A 25836-nucleotide genomic window follows, 5' to 3' on the forward strand; every position below is an offset into this window, starting at 1 on the left:
ACAATTATGAACCAAGCGAGATTGGTTTAATTACTTTGATTTGGTTTAAGATAACCGGACTCAAATTCTATGCCGTTGACTCAGAGAAGCATGGACTCATATACAGTATATGTGAGTGTCTGACTAAAATACCCTTATTTGCTATCAAGATATACAAGAAACCCTATCTCTCACTTCTCTCACACTTGTGATCTTCTTCTTCCCAGATAACGAGAACAAATATATCGCCGTGGCCGTCTCCTCCTCTATCACCGTCGCTGCTGCCTTTGCTTCGCATCGGTGAGTTTTGATCTTCGTCAAAAATTTCTTCTTTTTTGTTTTTTTGTATTCGCATTCGTTTTTTATGATCCTGCTTATTTGTTACCTTGTTGATCGGTGAACAATTTCACTTTTGTTTTTTTTTGCCAATATATCATGGAGAATTCTAGAAAACTTGGAAATTTACTCAAGATCTGTTCGTTAAAAGAAACTGATATTGATAAAATGTGTTTTTTTTTGTTTTTTGTTTGATGATCTGCAAGACTGCAACTGATAGTGTTTTGTCCGATCTTAATTTTGGAGGCAGAGCAAGTTTAAAAAAATATATAAAATGGACAATTTGGAAGATATGAAGATTGTGGCAGAGCAGTGGTCTAAACAAGGAATTGAATTTGTTCAAAAAATACCACAGCCTCAGCTTTATGCTGCTATTGCTGTTCTCTTATTAGCTACCATTTGGCTCTTTGCTAGTAAGTTGTACACTTCTTCTTACTTGGTATGAGATTGGTTGTCAGATTTGGATATTACAATGGTGGAAAGTTTAGATTTTTGACTATATTCATTCTTGGTTTCGAATTTTTATCCCATTTTTTTTTTATTCTTTTGGATTGTATGTCCTCTGTTTTGGTTGTTAACGTTGTCACTTTTGTTGATTGCTGCAGTTCGTTTCTTTAGGCGTACAAAGTCCAATACTGTACTCCTCTCTGGGCTAAGTGGAAGTGGCAAAACAATGCTCTTCTATCAAGTGAGTATCTAGTGTTTTCGAAGAATGCTTTCGACTTTTCTACAAATGTATTCTAGCTGTCAAGAAAAGCAGCCGAAAGGAACAATGTTGTTGTGTCATTATAAGATGGTTTGGTTTACGAGTTAATATATTGTGACAGCTACGAGATGGATCTTCGCATCAGGGTGCGGTAACATCAATGGAACCGAACGAAGGCACCTTTGTGCTTCACAATGAAAACACTAAGGTAAAGAAAGATCTTCACTTTTGGGGGGTTTTGTTCAAGAATGTAAAAGTGTTTTAAGGGACTTGTATAATTTGCCTATGTGTTTGATAGAAAGGAAAAGTAAAGCCTGTTCATCTTGTTGATGTTCCTGGACACTCTCGGCTTAGATCTAAGCTAGAAGAATACTTGCCTCGAGCAGCCGCTGTTGTATTTGTAGTAGATGCATTGGAGTTCCTCCCAAATATCCGCGCAGCTTCAGAGTAATTAATTACCATATCTGTTTAGGCATTAGTGAATCTTATAGATAGACCACCTACACATTTGGTTTGTATTTTTTCAGGTATCTTTACGACATTCTGACAAATGCTAGTGTTGTTAAGAATAAGGTCCCGGTTCTGCTTTGCTGTAACAAGACAGATAAAGTAACAGCACACACCAAAGAGTTCATCCGCAAGCAGATGGAGAAAGAAATGTGAGATTGATTCTTAAACGTTTCTAACTCTCGTTGATTATCCTTTTGTTAATGCGAGTGTGTGTGTGTGTGTTTCACAGAGAGAAACTTAGGGCTTCAAGGAGCGCAATATCAACAGCTGATGTAACAAATGACTTTACTCTCGGGATTGAAGGAGAAGTGTTTTCTTTTTCGCATTGCCAAAACAAAGTCACGGTCGCTGAGGCGTCTGGACTAACAGGAGAAATAGATCAGGTACAAGGGTTCATCAGAGAACACGTTAAGCCATGAGAAATGTGTGATTATCTCAGAGAATACAAAAAGTCTTTTTAATTTTTTTTGTACATGAATTCATAAGTTGAGTGAGCATTAAGATGATATTAGTTGGAGGACTTTTAGATGTTGCAAAAGTGTTTAATAGTGTGTTTCATCCAAGCAAAGCAACCAACCTTAAGGTTTCTTCTCTTGTATCTCAAATATTTTTAGTAGTAACAAAATTACTGAATAGAAAACTGCAATTCGCAAAATACATGATTTAGTCGGTAATCTATTATTGCATTTAGATTTAGATTGTATATAAAATGTTATAACTTTGGACTATCAGTAGCAACTAGCAAGTATTATTACAAATCGTGAACTTCTTGAGACTATTAGACAGATGAATATATAAATGACCGTTGAAGTACCATCCTTTTCATTGCTTTGTGTATGAGATTGGAGTTTCAAGTAAGGAAAAATCCAAGATTAAGACAATAATAGATTAAGCTGTGCTCTGGTTGATTTGCACATAGCTCGGAACATTTATATAGTTTTCTTGGTTTTGATTTCCCAACTCTCAATGTTAACCCATGCTATATGAATGTTCACTGTCTTTAAATCACGTCTCCTTAAGTACATGTCTTGAAGTAACAACTCTTTTTTTAGTTAAAAAGGCCTATTAATTAACGACGAAGACACTACTCAAAAATACATGAAGAAGAAGACTCGCTAATATTGGAAACTGTTTTATTATATCAACAATTCAAGACTACTACTCATATTGTAATTTGTATCCTTGGTGGCTAGCTCGTCTTCTTCTTGGAGCAGTACTACTACTACTCTACTAGTGAGTGGTTTTTGGCAGAGAAGGATGGATTTTGTTATTTGTAGATATCAAACACGTGACGTGCAGCTAATCCAGACAAAACTGGTAAGTGATAAGTAAGTAAGCTAAGTAAAGGTCTCCATTGAACACTAAAAGATGCTTCACAACAAACAAAACAATTTACTGTATTAAAAAAGTACTCAAAACAGTTTGCTTAATAGTTTTGTCCTCCTCCTCCATCAAGATAGTCACTTTATGGGATGTAAAATCTAAATGCAAAAGTTAATAAGAAATTAGCAGCCAAGATTAAGAAAATTAGTGATTTTTGGTATTTGTATCGAGAGAGAGTGGGTACTACACAATTAGCTCAGCGGTCACGTTGCATGATTAAATTCGTATAAGACATTACAATCATATGTCTCGTCAGAAATAAAAGACCAAAACGTAGATATGTCTCTATCACTATCACTATAATACATATTAAAAGCTCTCTTTTATTATTTATTAATTAAAACAACTTTCTATTGTCAACGAATAGTTTTTTCTTTTCTCTACTGTTTTTCACTAGTAACCAGTTTGTCTTCATACTCGAATGTTTTACGTAATAGTATTCAAAATTAATTATAAGAAAATGGTCGGTTATTTAATATCATATATTATTATTATGATTAAATAGCTTGAAAACAAAAGAAATTAACAAGAAGTGGAAAAAATAGTAATTCAACTAAAAAGAAAAAGGACAAAAGCAGTGTGTGTGGACTAAACATGAAAAAATGTGAGAGGTCCAAAATAATTTTCTCATGCAAACGAATTTTCCTCCGCCGGCCATTTGTACTTATTTATTATATGTTTTTTTTTAAATTCTAGATACTATTTTTTCTCTCTTTAACATATTATTTTAATATATTTTATGTTCTTTTTCGAATCACAAATAATTGTATGTTAAAAAAAAGGGGTATACTATCACCGAACAATCCAAATTAAAATCACTTTTTTAGTTTTTGTCGTTTTTGACACATCTTCTCAATTTGAAGTTACTAGCTACCAGATTAATTATGTATAAACCCTTTAACAAAAAAAAAAAAGAAGAAGATTAAATTATGTATATAGCAAAATATACTAGAGTTATTGAAGACTCTTTAGTGAGTACCTATAACTAATTGAGTTGAAACAAGTTTAATTTTCTCAAATCATTAATATGTCAATAATAAGCAGTTCTGTGACTTATTCAATAGCCTAGCGGTTGGTAGCGGGCGTTTGCGGTTGTTAGCGATTGAAACCAATCATACAAAACGCTCCACACCGCTTAGGATCACTCGAAATCGCTAGATTTCAAAAGCTCCTTCCCGCAAGCGTTTGCGGTTGCGGGCGATTGCGATTGATTTAAAAAAGGAAAGAAACTGAAAAAGGAAATTCTGCAAAATAAAATATATATTATCAAATCTTATATATATTCACATTAATTCTCAAATTATAACTATTCTCTAAATTTAATTTTCTAATATTATCAAATCTTATAAAATTTATTTATTTAACATTTCAGTAATTATTTAGTACATATATTTAGTAATAATTTATGGTACGTAATTTTTAATCATATTTAAAATGTTTATACTGTTACATAAAAAATATTTTACTAAAAAAATATTTGTTTTAAATAATTATTCAGTAATTTATTTATGGTTTTTAGTTATTAATCATATTCAGTTTTTCAATATATTTTATCATAATAATATAATATTGGTATATTTATACATTTTAATAATTATATTTATATTTAATTTTGTAATTTTTGATGTAACCGCCATTGCAGCCGCTGGTTAACCAGTCATAAAACTCCCGCAAATGCACTCATTTTTAAAAGCTAAACCAGTCGTTTAAAACGCTTAATAACGCTTAAAACCGCAACCACCCGCTTCCGCAAACTCCTGCAACCGCAACCGCAACCGCTGCGTTTAAACCAGTCAGGCCCACGTACGTAATGCAAATGCATTATGCATGGATACAAACTAATGATGGACGAGTACTTTCAGTCCTATTATATAAAAGTTTTTAGTTAAAAACACAAAGATTAACAAATATTAATTGTTTAACTATTTATGAAAATAATCAACAGAAGAAAATATTACATAATTTGAATAATCATAAATTATCAAATTAATAAAAAGCATTCATATAAATTAATTTAAAAATATAACAAATAAAAAAAATTAAAACATCTTATATATTAGACCACAGAAAGTCGAGCATTATACCAATTAGGTGCCTCAATATATATGAAAAAATTGTTTAGTGTTTTTATAATGTTATTTCAAAATATAGTATACACATACGCTACAATATTGAAAAAGTTTTATTTTATTTTATGATTCCGTGAAAATAATTTCTAAGTAAGTTTGCAACTGTATAATTATATGAACTTGGATGTTAAGCAAAATAGCTAATATGATATTTTTGTTGATTATACCAAAAATTTTGGAACGATATATACTATATATTTGAGATGTGATTCTATCTACTAGCTAGCTCATAAAATTATGAAAAGTACGTATGATAACAATAGGCATATCATTTGCTTAAATTTGACGTGTGAGGTTCTGCTTCAGGCAAAGCTCATGGATTCCACATTATGTGGAGTTTTCATCTTTGACGGCAGGCAACCTGCCAAAAGCTTTTAGAGCTAACTATGTATCTTAACAAAGTGTTATACAAGGAATAATTGTCATTCCCTTTTCACAATAAATTTTAGTTTCGTATTTGGTATGATCGGTTTTCTATTCGATTTAATCTGTCAATTAACAGAACTAAGATTTGTGGTGAAATAGATGACAACTATGAATTATGAGAAATACAGGTCGAGGAACATAATTGGCGAAACATCTGGGATGAGAGCAAAGTTCTAGTTCTATCTAGTACGATGTCATAGTTATTGTAGAGAAATAAATCGTTTTCTCTACAATATATTCGGGAAAATAATAAAAACGAAATCGAATCATCTTGTTCCTATAGTTTAATTGTTTGGTTGAGCAAATAGACCAAAAACTTAGTTTAGTATACCATCTTATTTCATGTTTATTTAAAGATTTTCTGATATAATTTTGGATTGTAAACCTAACAAATTTCATCATAAATGAAATATTTACAAATTTGAAAATGTAAAATGAGGTTGGAGTGGTGGACAAGGACTTGTTGACCACAAAACCAAAAATAGTACGAATAGAGAGAGAGATGATGTATGATATGATGCGATTGAGAAAAGAAAAAAAAAAGAGATTCGACAAGTCCAGGGGCTCCCACGCGGCACTGGCCCAGCAACCACGTGCGGCCACTAGAGAGAATAAAGCTTTAGCCCACGTGATCTCTGGCCCATTTCACTTCTCCCCCTCACACATTCATTACACGACAAAATAACCACACACCAAACAAAAAAAAAAGCTCTTATTAGTTGCTATTAAATTTTATTAAATTGGCAAAAACTTTTTTCCCAAAACTTAAATATATTAGCAACCATTTTTTAGAGCTAATTTTCTAAATTCCCTTTAGGAAAAAAAAACAGAGACACATATGATTTTATTAATTTGACGACACACATTCGGCTAAAATATAAAAATTTTGGTAACTTTTTTTACCGTTTCTTCATACCGCAGTAAAACAAGATAACCTATTTTAATAAATTTGCCAATTATAAGAATTTATTATTAAAAAAATTTATACTCTCGAGAGAATTTATAAGAGACTAGTACCAATAGAATTTTAATAGTTTTATAAACCATTATATTATACTGAAACTGTTTTTCAAACCATTATTATTTATATTTATTTTTTGTTATATATCTTCCCATCATTTTCACCATTTTCTTTTACCGCACTTATATTTATCCATCACTTGGACCATTACTGTGTACTATCAGTAAAGGTAAACCCAAAATTCAACCTTTTCGGAATTAATATATTGTTTTTGTGTTTTCTGAGTTATCTCTCTGATCCCAATTTCTCCAACTCCTTCTTCTTCCCTCGAAACCTCACCCAAAATTTTCTCAAAGAGATTTTTTCTTTATTTTTATTTTATTTTTATTTTCATCTCTCTCTCTCTCTCTCTCTCTCTTCTCTCTCGGTTTCAATTCTCAGCAAAACAGAGAGAATAGATTCTCTCAATGATTCACTTTAAATCCCTCAATTCCGATATTTCTTCTTCTTAATTCCCATTTCATTATCTCCCGCATGGCTTCCGGTGGAAGCGGCGGCGGCCGCGTCGGCGAAGGAGCAGCGTCGTCGAGTCGTACTACTAACAACCGGAGAGGAGAACAAGCTCAATCTTCGGGAACAAAATCTCTCAGACCACAAGAATCAGTGAGCAAAGCGATTCAACAGTACACCGTCGACGCCAGACTCCACGCCGTTTTCGAACAGTCCGGCGAATCAGGCAAATCGTTCGACTACTCCCAGTCGCTCAAAACGACGACGTACGGTTCCTCTGTACCTGAGCAACAGATCACTGCTTATCTCTCCCGAATCCAGCGGGGAGGTTACATTCAGCCTTTCGGATGCATGATCGCCGTCGATGAATCGAGCTTCGGAATCATCGGTTACAGCCAAAACGCTAGGGAAATGTTAGGGCTTATGCCTCAGTCTGTTCCTAGTCTTGAGAAACCTGAGATTCTAGCCATGGGGACTGATGTGCGGTCTCTCTTCACTTCCTCCAGCTCGATTCTACTCGAGCGTGCTTTCGTGGCTCGAGAGATTACCTTGTTGAATCCTGTTTGGATCCATTCCAAGTATACTGGTAAACCGTTTTACGCCATTCTTCATAGGATCGATGTTGGTGTTGTTATTGATTTAGAGCCAGCTAGAACTGAAGATCCAGCGCTTTCCATTGCTGGTGCTGTACAGTCGCAGAAACTCGCCGTTCGTGCGATTTCGCAGTTACAGGCTCTTCCCGGCGGAGATATTAAGCTTTTATGCGACACTGTTGTGGAAAGTGTGAGGGACTTGACTGGTTATGATCGTGTTATGGTCTATAAGTTTCATGAAGATGAGCATGGGGAAGTTGTGGCTGAGAGTAAGCGAGACGATTTAGAGCCTTACATTGGACTGCATTATCCAGCTACTGATATTCCTCAAGCGTCACGCTTCTTGTTTAAGCAGAACCGTGTCCGGATGATTGTAGATTGCCATGCCACGCCGGTTCTTGTTGTTCAGGACGATAGGCTGACTCAGTCTATGTGCTTGGTTGGTTCTACTCTTAGGGCTCCTCATGGTTGTCATTCTCAGTATATGGCTAACATGGGGTCTATTGCGTCTTTAGCTATGGCGGTTATAATAAATGGAAATGAAGAAGATGGGAGCAATGTAGCTAGTGGGAGAAGCTCCATGAGGCTTTGGGGTTTAGTGGTTTGCCATCACACTTCTTCTCGCTGCATACCGTTTCCGCTAAGGTATGCTTGTGAGTTTCTGATGCAGGCTTTCGGTTTACAGTTGAACATGGAATTGCAGCTAGCTTTGCAGATGTCAGAGAAACGCGTTTTAAGAACGCAGACACTGTTATGCGATATGCTTCTGCGTGACTCGCCTGCTGGAATTGTTACACAGAGTCCTAGTATCATGGACTTAGTGAAATGTGACGGTGCGGCATTTCTTTACCACGGCAAGTATTACCCGTTGGGTGTTGCTCCTAGTGAAGTTCAGATAAAATATGTTGTGGAGTGGTTGCTAGCGAATCACGCAGATTCAACCGGATTAAGCACTGATAGTTTAGGCGATGCGGGGTATCCTGGTGCAGCTGCGTTAGGGGATGCTGTGTGCGGTATGGCAGTTGCATATATCACAAAAAGAGACTTTCTTTTTTGGTTTCGATCTCACACTGCGAAAGAAATTAAATGGGGAGGAGCTAAGCATCATCCGGAGGACAAAGATGATGGGCAACGAATGCATCCTCGTTCATCCTTTAAGGCTTTTCTTGAAGTTGTTAAGAGCCGTAGTCAGCCATGGGAAACTGCGGAAATGGACGCGATTCACTCGCTCCAGCTTATTTTGAGAGACTCTTTTAAAGAATCTGAGGCAGCTATGAACTCTAAAACTGGGGATGGTGTGGTTCAGCCATATAGGGATATGGCAGGAGAGCAAGGGATTGATGAGCTAGGTGCAGTTGCAAGAGAGATGGTTAGGCTCATTGAGACCGCAACTGTTCCTATATTCGCTGTTGATGCCGGAGGCTGCATCAATGGATGGAACGCCAAGATTGCAGAATTGACAGGTCTCTCAGTTGAAGAAGCCATGGGGAAATCTCTGGTTTCTGATCTAATATACAAAGAGAATGAAGAAACTGTCAATAAGCTTCTTTCTCGTGCTTTGAGAGGTATATTTAGTTCTCCAACTATGTTGTATCTGCGGTGTATATACAATTCACGGGTATCTGATTATTTTGTCGCATTTGGCAATCAATGCAGGGGACGAGGACAAGAATGTGGAGGTTAAGCTGAAAACTTTCACCCCGGAACTTCAAGGCAAAGCAGTTTTTGTCGTTGTGAATGCGTGTTCCAGCAAGGACTACTTGAACAACATTGTAGGCGTCTGTTTTGTTGGACAAGACGTTACTGGTCAGAAAATCGTAATGGATAAGTTCATCAATATACAAGGAGATTACAAGGCTATTGTCCATAGCCCAAACCCGTTAATACCACCAATTTTTGCTGCTGATGAGAACACGTGCTGCCTGGAATGGAACACGGCGATGGAAAAGCTTACAGGCTGGTCTCGGAGTGAAGTGGTTGGGAAAATGCTTGTTGGGGAAGTGTTTGGGAGCTGTTGCAAGCTAAAGGGTCCTGATGCTTTAACAAAATTCATGATTGTATTGCATAATGCGATTGGTGGCCAAGAGACGGATAAGTTCCCTTTCCCATTTTTTGACCGGGATGGGAAGTTTGTTCAGGCACTATTGACTGCAAACAAACGGGTTAGCCTCGAGGGAAAGGTTATTGGGGCTTTCTGTTTCTTGCAGATCCCAAGTCCTGAGCTACAGCAAGCTTTGGCAGTCCAACGGAGGCAGGACACAGAGTGTTTCGCGAAGGCGAAAGAGTTAGCTTATATTTGTCAGGTGATAAAGAATCCTTTGAGCGGTATGCGTTTTGCAAACTCGCTGTTGGAGGCCACAGACTTGAACGAGGATCAGAAGCAGTTCCTTGAAACAAGTGTTTCTTGTGAGAAACAGATCTCAAGGATTGTCGGTGACATGGATCTTGAAAGCATTGAAGACGGGTGAGCTTAGTTAGAATTATCTGGAAACTAGTTTTGTTTACTTCACAAAATGTGACCAAACCCGAATTTTGCTTTTCCATATCAGTTCGTTTGAGCTTAAGAGAGCGGAGTTTTTCCTCGGAAGTGTCATAAACGCGATTGTAAGCCAAGCAATGTTCTTATTAAGGGACAGAGGTCTTCAGCTGATACGTGACATTCCCGAAGAGATCAAATCAATAGCTGTTTATGGAGACCAGATAAGGATTCAACAACTCCTGGCTGAGTTTCTGCTGAGTATAATCCGGTATGCACCATCTCAAGAGTGGGTGGAGATCCATTTAAGCCAGGTTTCAAAGCAAATGGCTGATGGATTCACCGCTATCCGCACAGAATTCAGGTACATTTCATTGTTCCCGATGTTGTCTCCTCCTCATATTCTTAACCATAATTGTGCAATCCGTTTTTTTGGTTCCAATTTTTTTTTTGCTACATGAAGAATATGAATTTGGTTTGGTTAATTATGAATCTGATTTAGGCATTTTGAGAAATTGAGGTTTCATTTTATAAAACTTAACAGTGTTTTGGTTGTTGTTTATTCAGATATAGATAGGTTATTTAGGTGGCATTTTTGGTTTGGTTAAGTCTACTGGGGAACTTCTAGACAGAACCATAGGCCTAGGATTAGCAGACACAGAATATAATGTTTTCAAATATATGAAAACCAGGTCAAAAGTGTAAAACTTGGGTTTCATGTTGTTGGTTTCTTTGTTATGTCTTTATTTGTTGTTTTCAGAATGGCGTGTCCAGGTGAAGGTCTGCCTCCAGAGCTGGTCCGAGACATGTTCCATAGCAGCAGGTGGACAAGCCCTGAAGGTTTAGGTCTAAGTGTCTGTCGAAAGATTCTAAAGCTAATGAACGGTGAGGTTCAATACATCAGAGAATCAGAACGCTCCTACTTCCTCATCATACTCGAACTCCCTGGTCCCCGAAAACGCCCACTGTCAACCGCTAGTGGTAGCGGCGACATGATGTTAATGATGCCATATTAGTCACATTTTCAGTTGGTATGAGAGTTTGTATCATTGTATGTGTATGTGTGTGTTTGTGTGTCTAACGACGTCGGAGGAGGGATAGAAAGTTTTAGTTTCCGGTGAGATTAGTAGAGAAGAAGGAGATGGTTTGCGTTCAGCTCAGCTCGCCGGGGGAAAGAAAACATAACAGTAGTTACAGAGAGAAATGCAAGACTTCTTTTGTCTGTGTTGTGTAAATTGATAACTTCGAGAGAGAGAGAGAGAGAGAGAGAGAGAGAGAGAGGCAAAAGAATGAGAAAAGAAGAGAGCATATTGATAGATGAGATGACCAATCATAAATCCTTTAATTGTTTACTTGTTTACTTGTTTACTTCAGTTCCAAGCTTCTAAAGAATATTTATTCGGACAGATGAATATATGATTTTTTCACAGAATATTATATTCCCAAAAAAAAAAAATACATTTTACATAAAGTCAAATAATAGGGGAATAAATTGGTGAAAATGATAAGAGTTGGGATTTTGCATGTAACACCATTCTCCATCTCTCTTTTTTAGCACTTGAGAGATGGAGAGATTTTTGATACGTTAAGCTGATGTGGATTTTAAATACTTCCTAACAAAATGACTACAAAATACTATGAAAATTAAAGCTTCTACACCGAGAGGTCTGGGGTTCGACGCCTAGGTAATGCGATTTATTAATTTACAGATTAAGGAGACAAACTTACAAGAGATCTATAACAATACACAATTAGAGCCGTTCGCCGTGATTTTATGCATAGAGAAGGAGATGTCGTCAAAAGGTATAATCTGTGGTGAATCTAATAGGGTCGGATAGAACTGTCGGTAGTAGAATCGTCATTGTAACAATTCTCATAATTTGCAATAAATAATAAATCAAGAGTTAAAAAAAAAATACTACGAAAATCTGATTAATTAGCAACTAGTCAAATAACTTATGGACATTTTTAAAAACAAATAAGAGAATATTATTTAAAACAAAATATATAATATAAATGATCTTAGTTGTTAAACCAAAGTGTTATAAGCTTAAGAAAATTTAAAATAATATAATATTCAATTTACTCTAAGAATCATTGATGGTAAATGAACTTGTTCTATTATGAAAAAGATTAATTAATCTACTAAATTTGGTATTTAGTATTTTATAATGATATTTAACGAAAAGTTTACATCTATTTAAAAATGGATAACCCAACTTGCACCTCTACGGAAAAAAAAATGATAACTCTTTACGCCGTTAAATTATTCAACTAACATGCCAATCAAACCTATGATTAAACACTTTATTGTTAATATTCATCTATTTTATTGAAATGGTTATTTTGTTAGCAACCATTTTGCAACTCTTCTAATAATAAATAGTTGATGATGAAAATGGTACCGTCCAAAAAGTTGTATTCATTCAAATCCCACGAACGATATATAAAAACAGAAAATGTTTAAGTTGGGGTGGCTAAGGCTAAGATGTAACACATTATCGCACTATATAGTTTTTTGGTGTATGCTCTCCAGGCTGTGTTGTTCGCTTCTCACATTACCTACACTAAACTCACTTTTTCTCTTTAAGAAACTCTAAAGTAAACCTTTAAAGACTGAAATTTTTTTATTAAGGAATCAAAACTTCATTATATATGCTCTATAAATACTCACCCATAACACCATTATTTGAATGTCTCAAACTTAAACCCAACCTAAAACCTTCGAGAAGAGATACTTTCCTAAAGTGGCAATCCGAAAACTCCAAAACTTGAAAATGGTTTCTCATGCACCTTATTTGGTTGTGTCGATAAGTTTCTTAGTTGGTTTAAGCTTGTTGCTTGTTGTACACGCTAAAGATTTCAACCAAGACATTGACATAACTTGGGGTGATGGTAGAGGAACTATTTTGAACAATGGAACCCTTCTAAATCTCTCTCTTGATCAATCTTCAGGGTCGGGGTTCCAATCGAAAGCCGAGTATTTGTACGGTAAAGTCGATATGCAGATCAAACTTGTCCCGGGAAATTCCGCCGGGACAGTGACCACCTTCTACGTAAGTTCTTCTTAATTAGCTAGACATACATATAAACTTACTACCTTATGTTATATTGGATGATGGATTTTGGAGGGTTTTTTTTTGGTGTCTATAGTTGAAGTCTCAAGGATTAACATGGGACGAGATAGATTTTGAGTTCTTGGGGAATGTTAGTGGAGATCCATACATTCTTCACACTAATGTTTACACTCAAGGCCAAGGTGATAGAGAGCAACAATTCTACCTTTGGTTCGATCCGACTGCTGAGTTCCACAACTATTCTATTCTATGGAATCCGAGTCACATAGTGTAAGCATATATATTAACCACAATCCTAATTATAACTTGACAAATACATTAAAACTGATGTGAACTATAATTTCAGTGTTTCTAGAAATCGAACTGTAAAAGTGAACCACTAGATCATAAACAATGATTTTTCAATTAATTTTGCTAGCTTTATAGATTTTTTAAAGTCAATTTTAATTGTTTATGTGGACGAAATAATTCATAAAATATAGGAAGGGGTGACAAAAACTAATCACAAGATAATAATATATCATGCAACAATAATTTCGTGGGTTAACATGTTTAAAATTATTAATCTTAATAGGTTCTATGTTGATGGGAAGCCAATTAGAGAATTCAGAAATTTGGAAGCAATGGGTGTGGCTTATCCAAAGAGCCAACCCATGAGAATGTATGGTAGTCTATGGAACGCAGATGATTGGGCCACGAGGGGAGGCCTTGTCAAGACAAACTGGTCACAGGGACCATTCGTAGCCTCTTTCATGAACTACAACTCCGAGAATACTTGTGTCATGTCGTCCATTGATAATGCAACCACCTCGTCGACCATTATTACTCCTTGTAGCCCCGATGGCAGCTCGTCTTCGAGCAGTACAAGCGAGTGGTTTTCGCAGAGAGGGATGGATTCGCCAAGCAAGAAAATACTTAGATGGGTTCAGAGGAAGTTCATGGTTTACAATTATTGTAAGGACAAGAAACGGTTCTCTAAAGGTTTGCCTGTTGAATGCACTTCCAAAAACAAGAACAAGAACACAAAGTCGTCTTGAGATTTTTGTATGTTTTATCCTTTAAAATTAATGAGTTTTCCAGTTAAGATTAGTTGTCGTGATTTGTTTATTTTGTGTTGGTTATTTTGTTTATTTTCCCAATGATGATTTATTCGTCTTATATTTTGTTGAATGAGAATAATCGAATTTTGGATTCGTCTCAGTTGCTTCACTACATCACTTTGGATTAGTATGGACGAAATAGTGTGAGAATGTGTAAACATTACTTCCATGTTAAAATGCTCTTGTGAGCATTTTGTAATCAAAATAACTTGCATTATTAATATGCACAAAAGGAAGATACTATGCTTTAATTTTGGGGTTAAGCATTTAACAAAAAGATGACAAATGTGAAAACAAGAAAACTCATGGATTTTAATTTTGGAATGATGTTGGAGTGATTTAAATTAGGATGTGATTTGATAAAAGTAATACTAACCTTTTTTTATATTAGAGTGAGGTAATATTTTAATGTGAAATGAAAGATGTATCAAAACTTGATCAAGGAAGTGAACCGGTAGCGAGGGGATAAAGTATATGTGACACCAATAAATTAATTCATAGATTGAACATTAAATTTCACTTCATTTCATATGAAAGTATGGCATAAGTTGGTTTAATGGGTAATGGGTGATGAAAGATGGAAGAAGTGTGGGTTAGTTAGTAGAAATTGATATGGCTTATTTAAGAGATTATGAAATTGTGTGGAACTGATTAAGTATTTAGATAATCTTAGTTATTTATTTTAAAAAAGTTAGTTTAGTAGTTAAGGTTTTATTTCATGGCCATCATCAATCAAATGTTTTAATAACTCTTTCTTTCAGCATCTTGTGATAATAAATCACAAGCTAATTATGCGTCTTGGTATGAGATAATCTTGTAGAGATTTTGCACACAAAAAAACGAAAGATCTTGAAGAAAATTCTTAACTAGTGTTTAGCAAATTCTAACATACTCATGTGGGCGTTAGTTTCACTTCACTCATGAAGATATATTTCAAAACAGAAAAAAAAAAAACCAAGTAACTTTTTGTCTAAACATATGCAAAAAATATGAATTAATTTATTCAATTCTTCAAACATATTAAAATATTGACAACATATGATACTAATTGTGAAGTGAGAAATTTTTTTTTTGGGCTAATACAGTTATAATCAATTATTTTCAAATATTCAAAATACACAAAATATATATAATCAGTACTTTACTAAAAGAAATCTCACGATGACGCATTTGATTTTTTATCCACTCCATGTATTTTTTCTAGTTAGTGCCCTACAAAGAGTAAGACATAACCTAAAACCAACGCGTAGTTCAATATTACATAACATGAGTATTAATACACAACTTTAAAATAACCATCATTTCCCACATTTTCGCCATGAGAAATTTTACCAATGCGATTGTTTCTCCATTTTCTACGTCAACCCCATATATTGAGACAGCATGGAGACCTTTATATTTAGATCCTTTCGACATAGGTCCCCGGTAGATTCCCTAACACAGAATACATAGAAGCTTAATAATCATACATGTGAATTTTCTATTGAAATATTCATAAAAGAAAGTTATTGTAAAATCTGACTTTATTGTTTTGTACCTTCTTGATATTTGAATAGACTGGTTTAAAGATAGCCAACGATACTCCAATCAGATGAAACTCGAGCTGGGGTAACGCCTCATCCATGTTCTCCCTCCGTTGTACCGAAGCTATACGAACATGAGGATCCTTCGGTGGACGATATGCAGGTGGCTTTCTACAACCTACATACTCCCAATGTTTTGCTAATGGAATACCTCCATCTTTTACAAACTCCAAGCCTTTCGCGATAGTGTGTTTGAAACAATAATGCCCTTCTTTTGAGTAATTCGCCAATCCTTTAGCTTGATTAACGTAATCTACCAAATATTGAGCCTAATAATCAATGTATTTTGCATCATACTTCAAAATGAATCTTAGTGCACTAATCAACTCATCAACCACAACAGCCCAGCAAGTATATGTGAAAAAACAAATTTGAAAGTGATGAGAAAAACTTTCAAATATTCAAGATACCCAAAATAGAATCATTAGTTTTAGTAAAGAGATCTCACAATGGTGCCCTTGATTTCTTACCCAACCCATGTATTTTTTCCAGTTAGTGCCCTTCACAGAGTCGGACACAACCTAAAACCAACACATATATAGTAGTAAAATTACACACATAATATATAGGCTCCTCCCAATTTTATATAACTATTGATTATTCTTGAACAACATAATTAAATAGAACATTACAGTGTGTTTTTTCCACCAAGCGTATGAAGTTTTTAAACCATCAACAATTTCGATATGATCATCATCAGGTTTGGACGATATGATCATAGCCAAGATCGGACCAGGGATATACTTTTGAGCACTCTCAAAGAACACATACACTTCTTTAGGAATGGTTAAGTTGCACTTCACACATAAACAATATATAAGTATTTTTCTATGGATTAATTGGAGAATTAGTACGTTTTTGGAAAGAAATATGCAAACTAGTACATATACTATTTATTATTAGGAAAATAGTCGGTGGACCCTACAATGTGAGATAGAGAATGGTGTGAGATAGGGAAAAGAAAGGAAAAAAAATTGACAAAGAAGGGTAATTTTTATCTATTTGGTTTTTTGTTTTTTGTTTTTGTTTTTTTATCATTTTATTTCTTTGAATGTGTTTATCCCATGAATCTAATAACTTACATACTCGTTTTTGTACTTTTTTCCGTAAAACTTTTATGATACACAAAAATCTATGTTTTTTTCTCTATCATTTGATATGTATTTTGTTTAATAAATTTTAAATTTATTTCATATGAATATATTTATTTGTACAGTTTAGTATGTGTACAGACGTATATTGTACAGTTTAGTATATGTACAGATGTATCTGTACATTTTATTGGATGTACAGATGGATCCGTACAGTTTACTAAGTGTACAGATGTATAAAAAATTATACATTTTTATCCGTACAGCTATTATAGTATACCAAAATATGCATATTTATATATATATATATATATGTGTATAGTAATACGATGTACGGATAATATTAAGTGGTATTTTTATTGTTGTACAAAAAAATATTTTTGTATATCCGTACACTTAGTAAACTGTACAGATACGTCTTCGGTGGCATACTCGTAAATATTTTGTTTATCTAAGGGCTTAAATGTTATTGAAATAATAGCAAATAGTGAAAATGTATTAGTTTCCTAATTATAAATAGTGATTGTACTATTCTTATAATTATGTTTGAAAAATGTACTACTTTTACAACTCACTCTTTCTCTATTAATTAGTAGTTAACATTGTTTAACATATGGGTATTACTACTCTATATACCCAAAAGATTGAAAAACAAAAAGCAAGGTCTCAATAATAAGTTAATTAGTTCTCGCTTCATTGTATAAAGTGGACAAAAATACCCTTTCGTAGTTAACAAAATATTTAGCGACATAATAAAATAATTATCCACGATATTGTTTACAAAGACACAAGTAAAATCATGTGATAAGTTAATGAATAAAAGTTGAATTATCAAGCTAACAAAATATACATAAAAATAAGTTTATAAACATATTGTGTTAAACTATATAATATCGCGGTAAGTTATGATTTATGTGATTTATCGTGTTAACTCATTTACTATATCATATACAACAAATAATGAATTACATGTTAAACCATACTAGATTATTATGAAAGTCAACAACAACAATAACATGTTACGTAATATTATATATCGTTAATATTATCGTGTTAATTAATCTATTATTGTGTTAAATCATTTATTGTGTTAAATCATATTGTTGAAGTTAAAAAAAACAAACATATAGTTTATCGATATAAATTTTTTTATTCTGCTAAAAGATCTATTTAACGGATAGGGTTAGTTTGGTCTAATATATAAATTGATGAGATAGAACTAATTATACATATATGAGTACCATATTCTTAATTTTTCGGTCAGTTGAGTAGATAATTTTAACTTACCCTTGACATATATAGTGTGTAGTTTTGATGTTACTTACCGGGAAAACGGCCTATTCCCCCATGAACTAAGTTACTTTATCGCAAACATACTCGGAACTTTCATCTGTGTCTATTTCCCCATTAACTAATGTAAAATTTGAATTTCATTCACCAACTTTACAAATCTGGTTAAAACCCACAAATCGTCAAACGGTGTTACTGTGCCGTCAACGGGTGCTGACTAGGACGACACGTAAGTGTTAAAACGACTCCGTTTTACCCTAAAACCACACGACTTAAATGATAAAACGATTGCGTTTTTCGAATTGGGGGTTTTATTTCGATTTAGGGTTCTTCTTCTTCTTTCCCGTCTCTCTCTATGTCTCAATGCCGATTTGGAGGTTTGGGAAAGTTAGCATCTTTTCTATGATGAAAACGTAATGAAGTCTTTACCTTTTTTGCGGACGTTCTCTCTTGTTACTTACTACTAACCAAAGAGAAGAAAATGAAAAAACCCAAAAAAAGTGAATGAAGAAGAATAAGAAGACGAAGAAGTATAGAATTAATGTTTTTTTTTTTTCTTTTATCCTACACGAGTCCACACTCATGCATCTATGCATCCTTACTTTTATTCTTTGTCTTTACTTATAACTTATAAAACATTATCAATTTTAGAAAGAAAAACAATCATCGTGATCAATGTATTCATGAAATATTTTTTTTTCTAATTTCTCTATGCTATTTTGTTTGTCAAAACGCCTATTTTATTTCTTTTAAAAGGATATTCGTTTAATAAATTATATACACTCCTAGAGACCAAAAGAAATAATTAAAAAAAAAAAATGAAATGTTTAATTTGTTAAAATTCTATACACTTCTAGGGATCACTAGATTATAGCTCTTGTTATGCATGGTTGCGTTTATATATAGAAAACCCTTCATGCACATATTCGTTCCCTTATATATCATCATGAGGATGATCAATACATTTATGAAATCATTGTCTAATTTCTATACGCAAATTTTTTCATTTCCTTTTTAATTTGTCAAAAAGCTTTTTTTCTTTCTTTTTTTTTTCTTTTGAAGGATATTTCAAAAATAAATTCTATACACTCCAAAATCGAATATAATGTCAATAATGTTTTAGAGACACTAAAAAATAAATGAAATGTTCAATTTGTTAATACACTAATCAATAGGGAGTTTTAGTAGATTATCGTTCTTTTTTTTTATATATGCATGATTGATTGCATTTATATACATATGTAAACCATTCATGCACATAATCGTTCTCACATATCTCATAAATACATGTATTATTTAGTCATTTTATGGTTAAAAGTAATCTCACACTCACATAACGTAAGAGGTAAAGTCGTATAACAAAAAAAGAAATTTACAAAACTTATTACAATATATATAATACACATCACGATCCTCGATCGTCAAAAAGGATTTGATACGACTTTGCATGCTATATATCGTCTGTAGTTGCTTTTGGTACATCACACTAGTGTATATTTCGCACCCTTTCTTTTTCGACTTTGGCTGTCTTTGAGTTGTTCATTAGTCTATAGGTTTGACGTAGACATTGAACGTTAATTATTGCGAATTAAGGTGTATGGCATATAGTTTAGGATTAGACTTGAAACACATTACACATATATAACACAATTACACGTATAAGATTAGTTAAAGTGGTACGTATTAACGTATGAGCCCTTGATTGTATTTGTATGTAAGTTTCTTTGTTATATGTTTTGCCTGATAACACATTTTCTTGAACCGTATTCCAAAATTTTGTTCGACTGTTAGTATAAACCGAACAAAGAATTCCAGATAACCGAATGAAATTTCAACCTTTTAACCGATCCGTGTCCGAATTGCAAAAAATACTCTTCAAACGGCGACGTTTCATTGGATCATGACTTAGCACGTTGCATTCATCTCTCTGAGATGTCATGTCTCTGATCACGTGATAGTGATTTTTCAGATCTTATCACTTTCTTCCCCGAGAAAAAATTTGCCCTAAAATCACTTTCCCGGGAAAATCTTAAAAAAATACAAAATCAAAATTGAGAAAAAAAAAATGTCACAAGGCGATACAGTACCGCTTCATCCATCATCATCATCTCAATCAGACATCGACGAGATCGAGAATCTGATTAACGAAAGCGTTCAATCAGGTCCCGGAACCGTTCTCGCCGCTCGTCCACCGAGCCCAACGAGGCCATCGATTCCTGTTTCTTCTTCTCCGTTTATGCAATCGAATCTTCCACCGCTTCATCCGTCTTCATCAGCTCAGAAAGTGACACCTGTCCCCGTACCTCCGCCTCTTCCGGTGGTAAGTAATTCCAGCAATTCTCAAGGAGTCTCACATACGATTGGAGCGAGTGCTTTTGGATCTCCGCCTAACACGTTGACTGAGCCTGTGTGGGATACTGTGAAGCGAGATCTGTCTCGGATCGTGAGTAATTTGAAGCTTGTGGTGTTTCCTAATCCGTATAGGGAAGATCCTGGGAAGGCGCTTAGAGATTGGGATCTTTGGGGTCCCTTCTTCTTCATTGTGTTCTTGGGATTGACTCTTTCATGGTCAGCTTCTGTTAAGAAGGTTAGCTCTCAGCTCACGCAAAGTCCAGTTTTTTAGAGATTATATACGACTAGGCTAGTTCCTCTGAGCTTGTGCAATGAAGATGTGATCTGGAACTTTAGCTTTTGGGTATCTGATAGAGTTCTGTAGAATGTCTCTGTTTCAAAAATGGATGTGAAGATATCATTTCACGGCTTTGGATTGAGATTTTTTCTTCAATTGTGATTGTTTAGATTATAGATGGAACACGATGACCAAAAAGAGGACTGAGGGTTCCTCTATAATTGTTGTTCTTGCGGCATTGCTTCTCATTTGATTCTTAGGTATAGGTTTGTATAAATTTTCTTCCTTGTATAGTGGATCATGTAGGGTTTTGACTCACAAACTAGTGCTTTGGATGTTATCAGCATTTGATAAAGGATTTATTTGAATCTGATGTAGTCACATCTTATCTTCGCAATATTGATGTGGCCAATTCTTTGTACATTTCTGTGTTGAAATTGGTAATTATTGAGATGATGCTGAGATTTTTTACTTTTAAACCACTAATGCCAAAGATGGAACTGATTTACTATATACAAAACTTTGATGCACTTTTGTGATTGTTAATAAAATCTGTGTTAATTGTCATTTGAATGTGAAGTTGTGAGCTTTGGTTCTACTAGACTTGAAAGCCTGAGCCATCCTTCCTAGGTTTCATCTATTGGAATTTCACTTGGTCTCATTCCTTTTTCCTGTGATTCCAGTCCGAGGTATTTGCAGTGGCATTTGCCCTATTAGCAGCAGGAGCAGTGATCCTTACACTAAACGTGCTTCTCCTGGTAAAACACCGCTGCTCTCTCCCTTTATCCCGTACAGGTGTTTGTTGGTTTGATTTCATACTTACACATTGTGTATCGTGTTATGAACAGGGCGGACATATAATCTTCTTCCAGAGCCTGAGCCTTTTAGGTTACTGTCTATTTCCACTAGACGTTGGAGCCGTGATCTGTATGTTGAAAGACAATGTGATACTGAAAATGGTAGTTGTGTCTGTAACACTTGCCTGGAGCTCTTGGGCTGCTTACCCATTCATGAGCTCGGCGGTTAACCCGAGAAGAAAAGCACTCGCTCTGTACCCCGTTTTCCTCATGTATGTGTCAGTCGGTTTCCTCATCATCGCCATCAATTGAAAAATCCAATTTTGAGAATTTTTTTCATACATACACACAAACCATCGTAAGATCTGATGGTCATGTATAAACATGTTCTTTGACCTTTTTTTTTTGGTTTTGGCTAAAGAAATCCTAACTTGTATGTGCCTTGCTCTATCTGTTATTAAACTTACGTTATATCTTTTATGACATGAATACAAATTTTTTACCAACATTACTTCATGTGAGAGAGGTTTACAAATTCAACCGGTTTACAAATAATTCGTAAATTACAAATTTAAAAACCGAATCTTAACTCAAACCGAAAGAGCGTGAACCTTGAGCAGTACAGAGAGAGTTTCATTTCTTTTTTCCCTTCAATCAAACCCTCTCTACTAGTCTCTACCTTTCTTCTTCCTCTTCCGTTACTCGATTCGGTGCCTCGCTTGCTGGTTTGATACTACTGTCAAGTTCCTCGCTTTCTCAACTGTTTCTTATATGGTAATAATCTTCAACTCCTAATTATCCTTGTTGCTTCTGTAATAGAATTGGGTTTAGTGAAACCTCTGCTAACAGTAAGACACACTGTCTTTTGTTGTAGCGAGTTTTTGTGTTTCATGGTAAGTTATTTTCAAGGTTGGTGCTTTGGATATAATGACAGAGACTGGTGATTTATATTTAGAGCTTCCCGAAGATGATCCCTTCTATCAACATAAAAAGGTCTGATTTGCTAATTGTCTCTACTCTTCTGTTATCTCAATACTCAACTCCATTAGCTTTTGCCATGATAGTATCTAAAGATTCGACCTTTTTTTAATATGGAAAACAATTGAAATATTTGTTGTTGTTTATTCTGGCTAATTGAGTTGTTTCTAGGAAGTGGGAACTCTATTAGTCCACTGGTGAATTAAAATAGAGGTGGAATTTTCTTATGGTTTTTGTCTACAGAAGCTCTTGAGTTGCAAAGGTTTAGGTGTAAAGGAAACATTGAGCCTCAGTGGATCATTATCTCAACAGCTCTTGAATGCTGCATTGGGAAAGTTGCTTCAGTTTGGAAGAATAGTTAACCTTGATAAGGTAAACAAATGTCGTAAGCCATCGTAGGCTCGTTCTTGCTTTCTCATGCTTGTGTTTTGATTGTGAAGTTTCTTAGATGATGGATTGTGTGAAAATGCAGGTGGAAGTTTACTTTGGTGAGGATGCTTGCACTCCAACAGGAATTTACAGTGTTAGAAACGAAATCTCAGCTCTTAGCTGGATCCTTTCGCTTATACCGGTTTCTTGTAATATACAAACTCATGTCGTTACCATGGAAGCTCTACGAGCTGCTGTAAAAGGTAGAATCAGTGAGGTTGTTGAAGCGGAAAGGGAGAAGGCTAGAATTGTTGATAGCTATAGATGTGAAAAGGTAAGCAGATTAGTAGAATGGGGTCAGGAAAATGGAGTCAAAACCAAATTGCAGATAGCTCGTAAGTTCAGCAGTTTTTTTCTGTTATGAAGTTAGAAATTTCAGCAATGATGAATAGAGATTTAAGTTTATTACAATGTGTTTTATTTGGACAGAAATTGATGGCTATGGACGAGGAGCTATAGCTAGAGAAGACTTGAAATTTGGCGATGTTGCTTTAGAGATTCCTATCTCAATTATCATTTCTGAGGAGTATGTGCACAACTCCGACATGGTATATCATTATTTTCATCTTGATTTTAAAGATTGCGTCAGTTTCATCTTATCAATGCTATATGATGAGTGTTCTCTTGTCTTCAGTACCCTATATTGGAAAAAATTGATGGGATTACATCTGAGACAATGCTGCTCTTATGGACAATGAGGGAGAAGCATAACCTGGACTCGAAATTCCAACCATACTTAGATTCGCTGCAGGAGAATTTTTGTACCGGTAAAACTGTTTGGTGAACTAAATACCCAGTTCATGTAGCAGTGTTTGTTCCAAAGAGATAACAATCATTGATTCTCATTGCAGGTTTGAGTTTCGGAGTTAATGCAATCATGGAGCTTGATGGTACATTGCTTTTAGATGAAATAATGCAAGCTAAAGAGGTGTGACTAGAACCCCTCTCTTATCTTTTGATTCTGTGATCTGTATTATTTTCTTGATTCCATTAGCTATTGTTTGTATACCTGCAGCTTTTGCGTGAGAGGTATGATGAATTAGTTCCTCTTTTATCGAACCACCGGGATGTGTTTCCACCGGAGTTCTATACATGGGAACATTACTTATGGGCTTGTGAGTTGTATTACTCAAATAGCATGCAAATCAAATTCCCTGATGGAAAGCTGAAGACTTGCTTGATTCCTGTTGCCGGTTTTCTCAACCATTCGGTATGTTTATTCTCTCTTTCTAGTATACTAGGAAAACTCTTATCAGTCTCCTGGTTGATAGTTTGGCGGGTCTGCAGATACACCCACACATAGTAAAATATGGAAAAGTAGACATTGAGACGAGTTCTTTGAAGTTCCCAGTCTCAAGGCCTTGCAACAAAGGGGAACAATGTTTTCTTAGCTACGGAAACTACTCTAGTTCACATCTGTTAACATTTTACGGATTTATACCAAAAGGCGATAACCCGTATGATGTCATTCCCTTAGGTAGTTTACCTTACCTCATTCTGAGATCACTCAACCTTCTTACATATTTTTTCTTTTTTGCCTAAATTTGTATCTCTTCCTTGCAGATTTTGATGTCATTGATGATGAAGACATAGAGACTGAGTTTTCTTGGACAACTCACATGTTACGCGGGACTTGGCTATCGAACAATCACAACATCTTCCACTACGGCTTACCTACTCCCTTGTTGAACTACTTGCGGAGAGCTCATGGTCTTGTTCATCATTCTGAAACAGATGTATCTAAATCTTGATCACCTTCTTATAATTTTCTGTTTGCATCTCTATCTCTGAATCTAACACTTATATTTTATCTCTTCTTGATTCTTTTAAGCTATGGAAGAACTTGGAAATTGAGATGGAAGTACTCGGAACTATCAAATCCACATTTGACGACATGATGCAAAACCTTGGCGATGCGGATTCTATCGACAGGTAAAAGTAGATGTATTTACCATATACGAAAGCTGAAACAGAGTGAGTTAGTTTGCTTATATTTACAGAGAAAACGCTGATTGGGATGTGAAAATGGCGATGGAGTTCAAAGAGCAGCAAAGAAAGATAGTATCTTCCATTCTTGATTCATGTTCTGCAGGTATCAAACTGGTTCAAGACTTTATAACTAAGCCACCAGTTTAGCCAAGCCAGAACGAGATGAGAGTTGGATCTTGGATTATATTCTTCTTGGTTATACACTTATTTCCTAATGGCCAAGGTGGTTAAATTAGGTTTTAGTGGTTAAAGAAACTGAAACCACCTCATATAGAGGGTGTGACTAAGATTCCAACTTTGAAGCATATACAATAATTATAGTCAATGAGCATTATGGTAGTTTTTATTGGCTAATGTTATGTGGCAACATTTAGCACTCATCATTTTTATATATATAGTCGCATTTTTATTATTTATGTTATTTTGAAAACATGTGATATGAATATTTTAATGAATAGATGAAAAGAAAAACTAATGTGTGTGAGACCTTAAGATTTTATTTTTATATACTGCATAAATATTTAGACATTTCTTTATATAGATTTTCATTAGTTTTTTTTTTTTTGTTTGTTGCAACCTTAATAATGTCTCCATATTTTGTTATAATTACTTGCTGAATGCCAAATGAGTCATCAGATTCCATCACCATTTGACTAATACTTTATATATTATCATTTTATTTTTATGTGGGCATAGAGAATTATCTGTATTTTGAGCATATTATAAAAAAGTAAACTAAAATTGGAAACCTAAAATTGGAAACCTAACTGGTGACCAAAAAAAAAAAAAAAAAAAAAATTGGAAACCTAACCAAAAAATATTATTATTCGAAAAAAAATAATTAAAAAAGAAATAGAAGTGGCT

At 34.7% G+C, this 25836-nt stretch overlaps 5 protein-coding genes across 7 annotated transcripts; all 5 read left to right on the top strand.

Moving 5' to 3' along the window:
- The first annotated feature begins 189 nt into the window (after nt 1-189).
- On the top strand, nt 190-2171 carry LOC17892898 (signal recognition particle receptor subunit beta). 3 transcript variants are annotated; one of them, XM_006299699.2, is made up of 7 exons: nt 190-279; nt 566-728; nt 921-1003; nt 1143-1229; nt 1320-1468; nt 1549-1680; nt 1761-2171. In XM_006299699.2, exons 2-7 carry the CDS (start codon nt 590-592, stop codon nt 1948-1950), a joined length of 780 nt encoding a protein of 259 aa, XP_006299761.2. In that variant the 5' UTR covers nt 190-279; nt 566-589; the 3' UTR covers nt 1951-2171. The 3 variants fall into 3 exon arrangements, with proteins under 3 accessions (XP_006299761.2, XP_023641566.1, XP_023641565.1); XM_023785798.1 differs by having other exon boundaries at nt 200-279; nt 562-728; XM_023785797.1 differs by having other exon boundaries at nt 203-279; nt 522-728.
- A 4573-nt stretch (nt 2172-6744) lies between these two features.
- Nucleotides 6745-11441, top strand: LOC17893021 (phytochrome B). The gene is made up of 4 exons (XM_006296795.2): nt 6745-9098; nt 9190-9997; nt 10083-10373; nt 10770-11441. The coding sequence occupies exons 1-4, from the start codon at nt 6965-6967 to the stop codon at nt 11023-11025; spliced, it is 3489 nt and encodes a 1162-aa protein (XP_006296857.1). The 5' UTR covers nt 6745-6964; the 3' UTR covers nt 11026-11441.
- A 1296-nt stretch (nt 11442-12737) lies between these two features.
- Nucleotides 12738-14251, top strand: LOC17893081 (probable xyloglucan endotransglucosylase/hydrolase protein 21). Its single transcript, XM_006299399.2, has 3 exons — nt 12738-13065; nt 13163-13356; nt 13661-14251. Exons 1-3 carry the CDS (start codon nt 12787-12789, stop codon nt 14121-14123), a joined length of 936 nt encoding a protein of 311 aa, XP_006299461.1. The 5' UTR covers nt 12738-12786; the 3' UTR covers nt 14124-14251.
- A 5897-nt stretch (nt 14252-20148) lies between these two features.
- Nucleotides 20149-22078, top strand: LOC17891594 (protein YIPF6 homolog). Its single transcript, XM_006298200.2, has 3 exons — nt 20149-20737; nt 21463-21537; nt 21628-22078. Exons 1-3 carry the CDS (start codon nt 20216-20218, stop codon nt 21886-21888), a joined length of 858 nt encoding a protein of 285 aa, XP_006298262.1. The 5' UTR covers nt 20149-20215; the 3' UTR covers nt 21889-22078.
- Nucleotides 22079-22231: 153 nt separating this feature from the next.
- On the top strand, nt 22232-25386 carry LOC17893713. The gene is made up of 12 exons (XM_006296640.2): nt 22232-22350; nt 22451-22569; nt 22798-22926; nt 23027-23318; nt 23413-23531; nt 23618-23750; nt 23835-23911; nt 23999-24193; nt 24271-24460; nt 24547-24719; nt 24815-24915; nt 24984-25386. Exons 2-12 carry the CDS (start codon nt 22504-22506, stop codon nt 25117-25119), a joined length of 1611 nt encoding a protein of 536 aa, XP_006296702.1. The 5' UTR covers nt 22232-22350; nt 22451-22503; the 3' UTR covers nt 25120-25386.
- The last annotated feature ends 450 nt before the right edge of the window (nt 25387-25836 follow it).

The sequence above is a fragment of the Capsella rubella genome, unplaced genomic scaffold (assembly GCF_000375325.1).
Source record: "Capsella rubella cultivar Monte Gargano unplaced genomic scaffold, Caprub1_0 scaffold_3, whole genome shotgun sequence".
Classification (NCBI taxonomy): domain Eukaryota; kingdom Viridiplantae; phylum Streptophyta; class Magnoliopsida; order Brassicales; family Brassicaceae; genus Capsella; species Capsella rubella.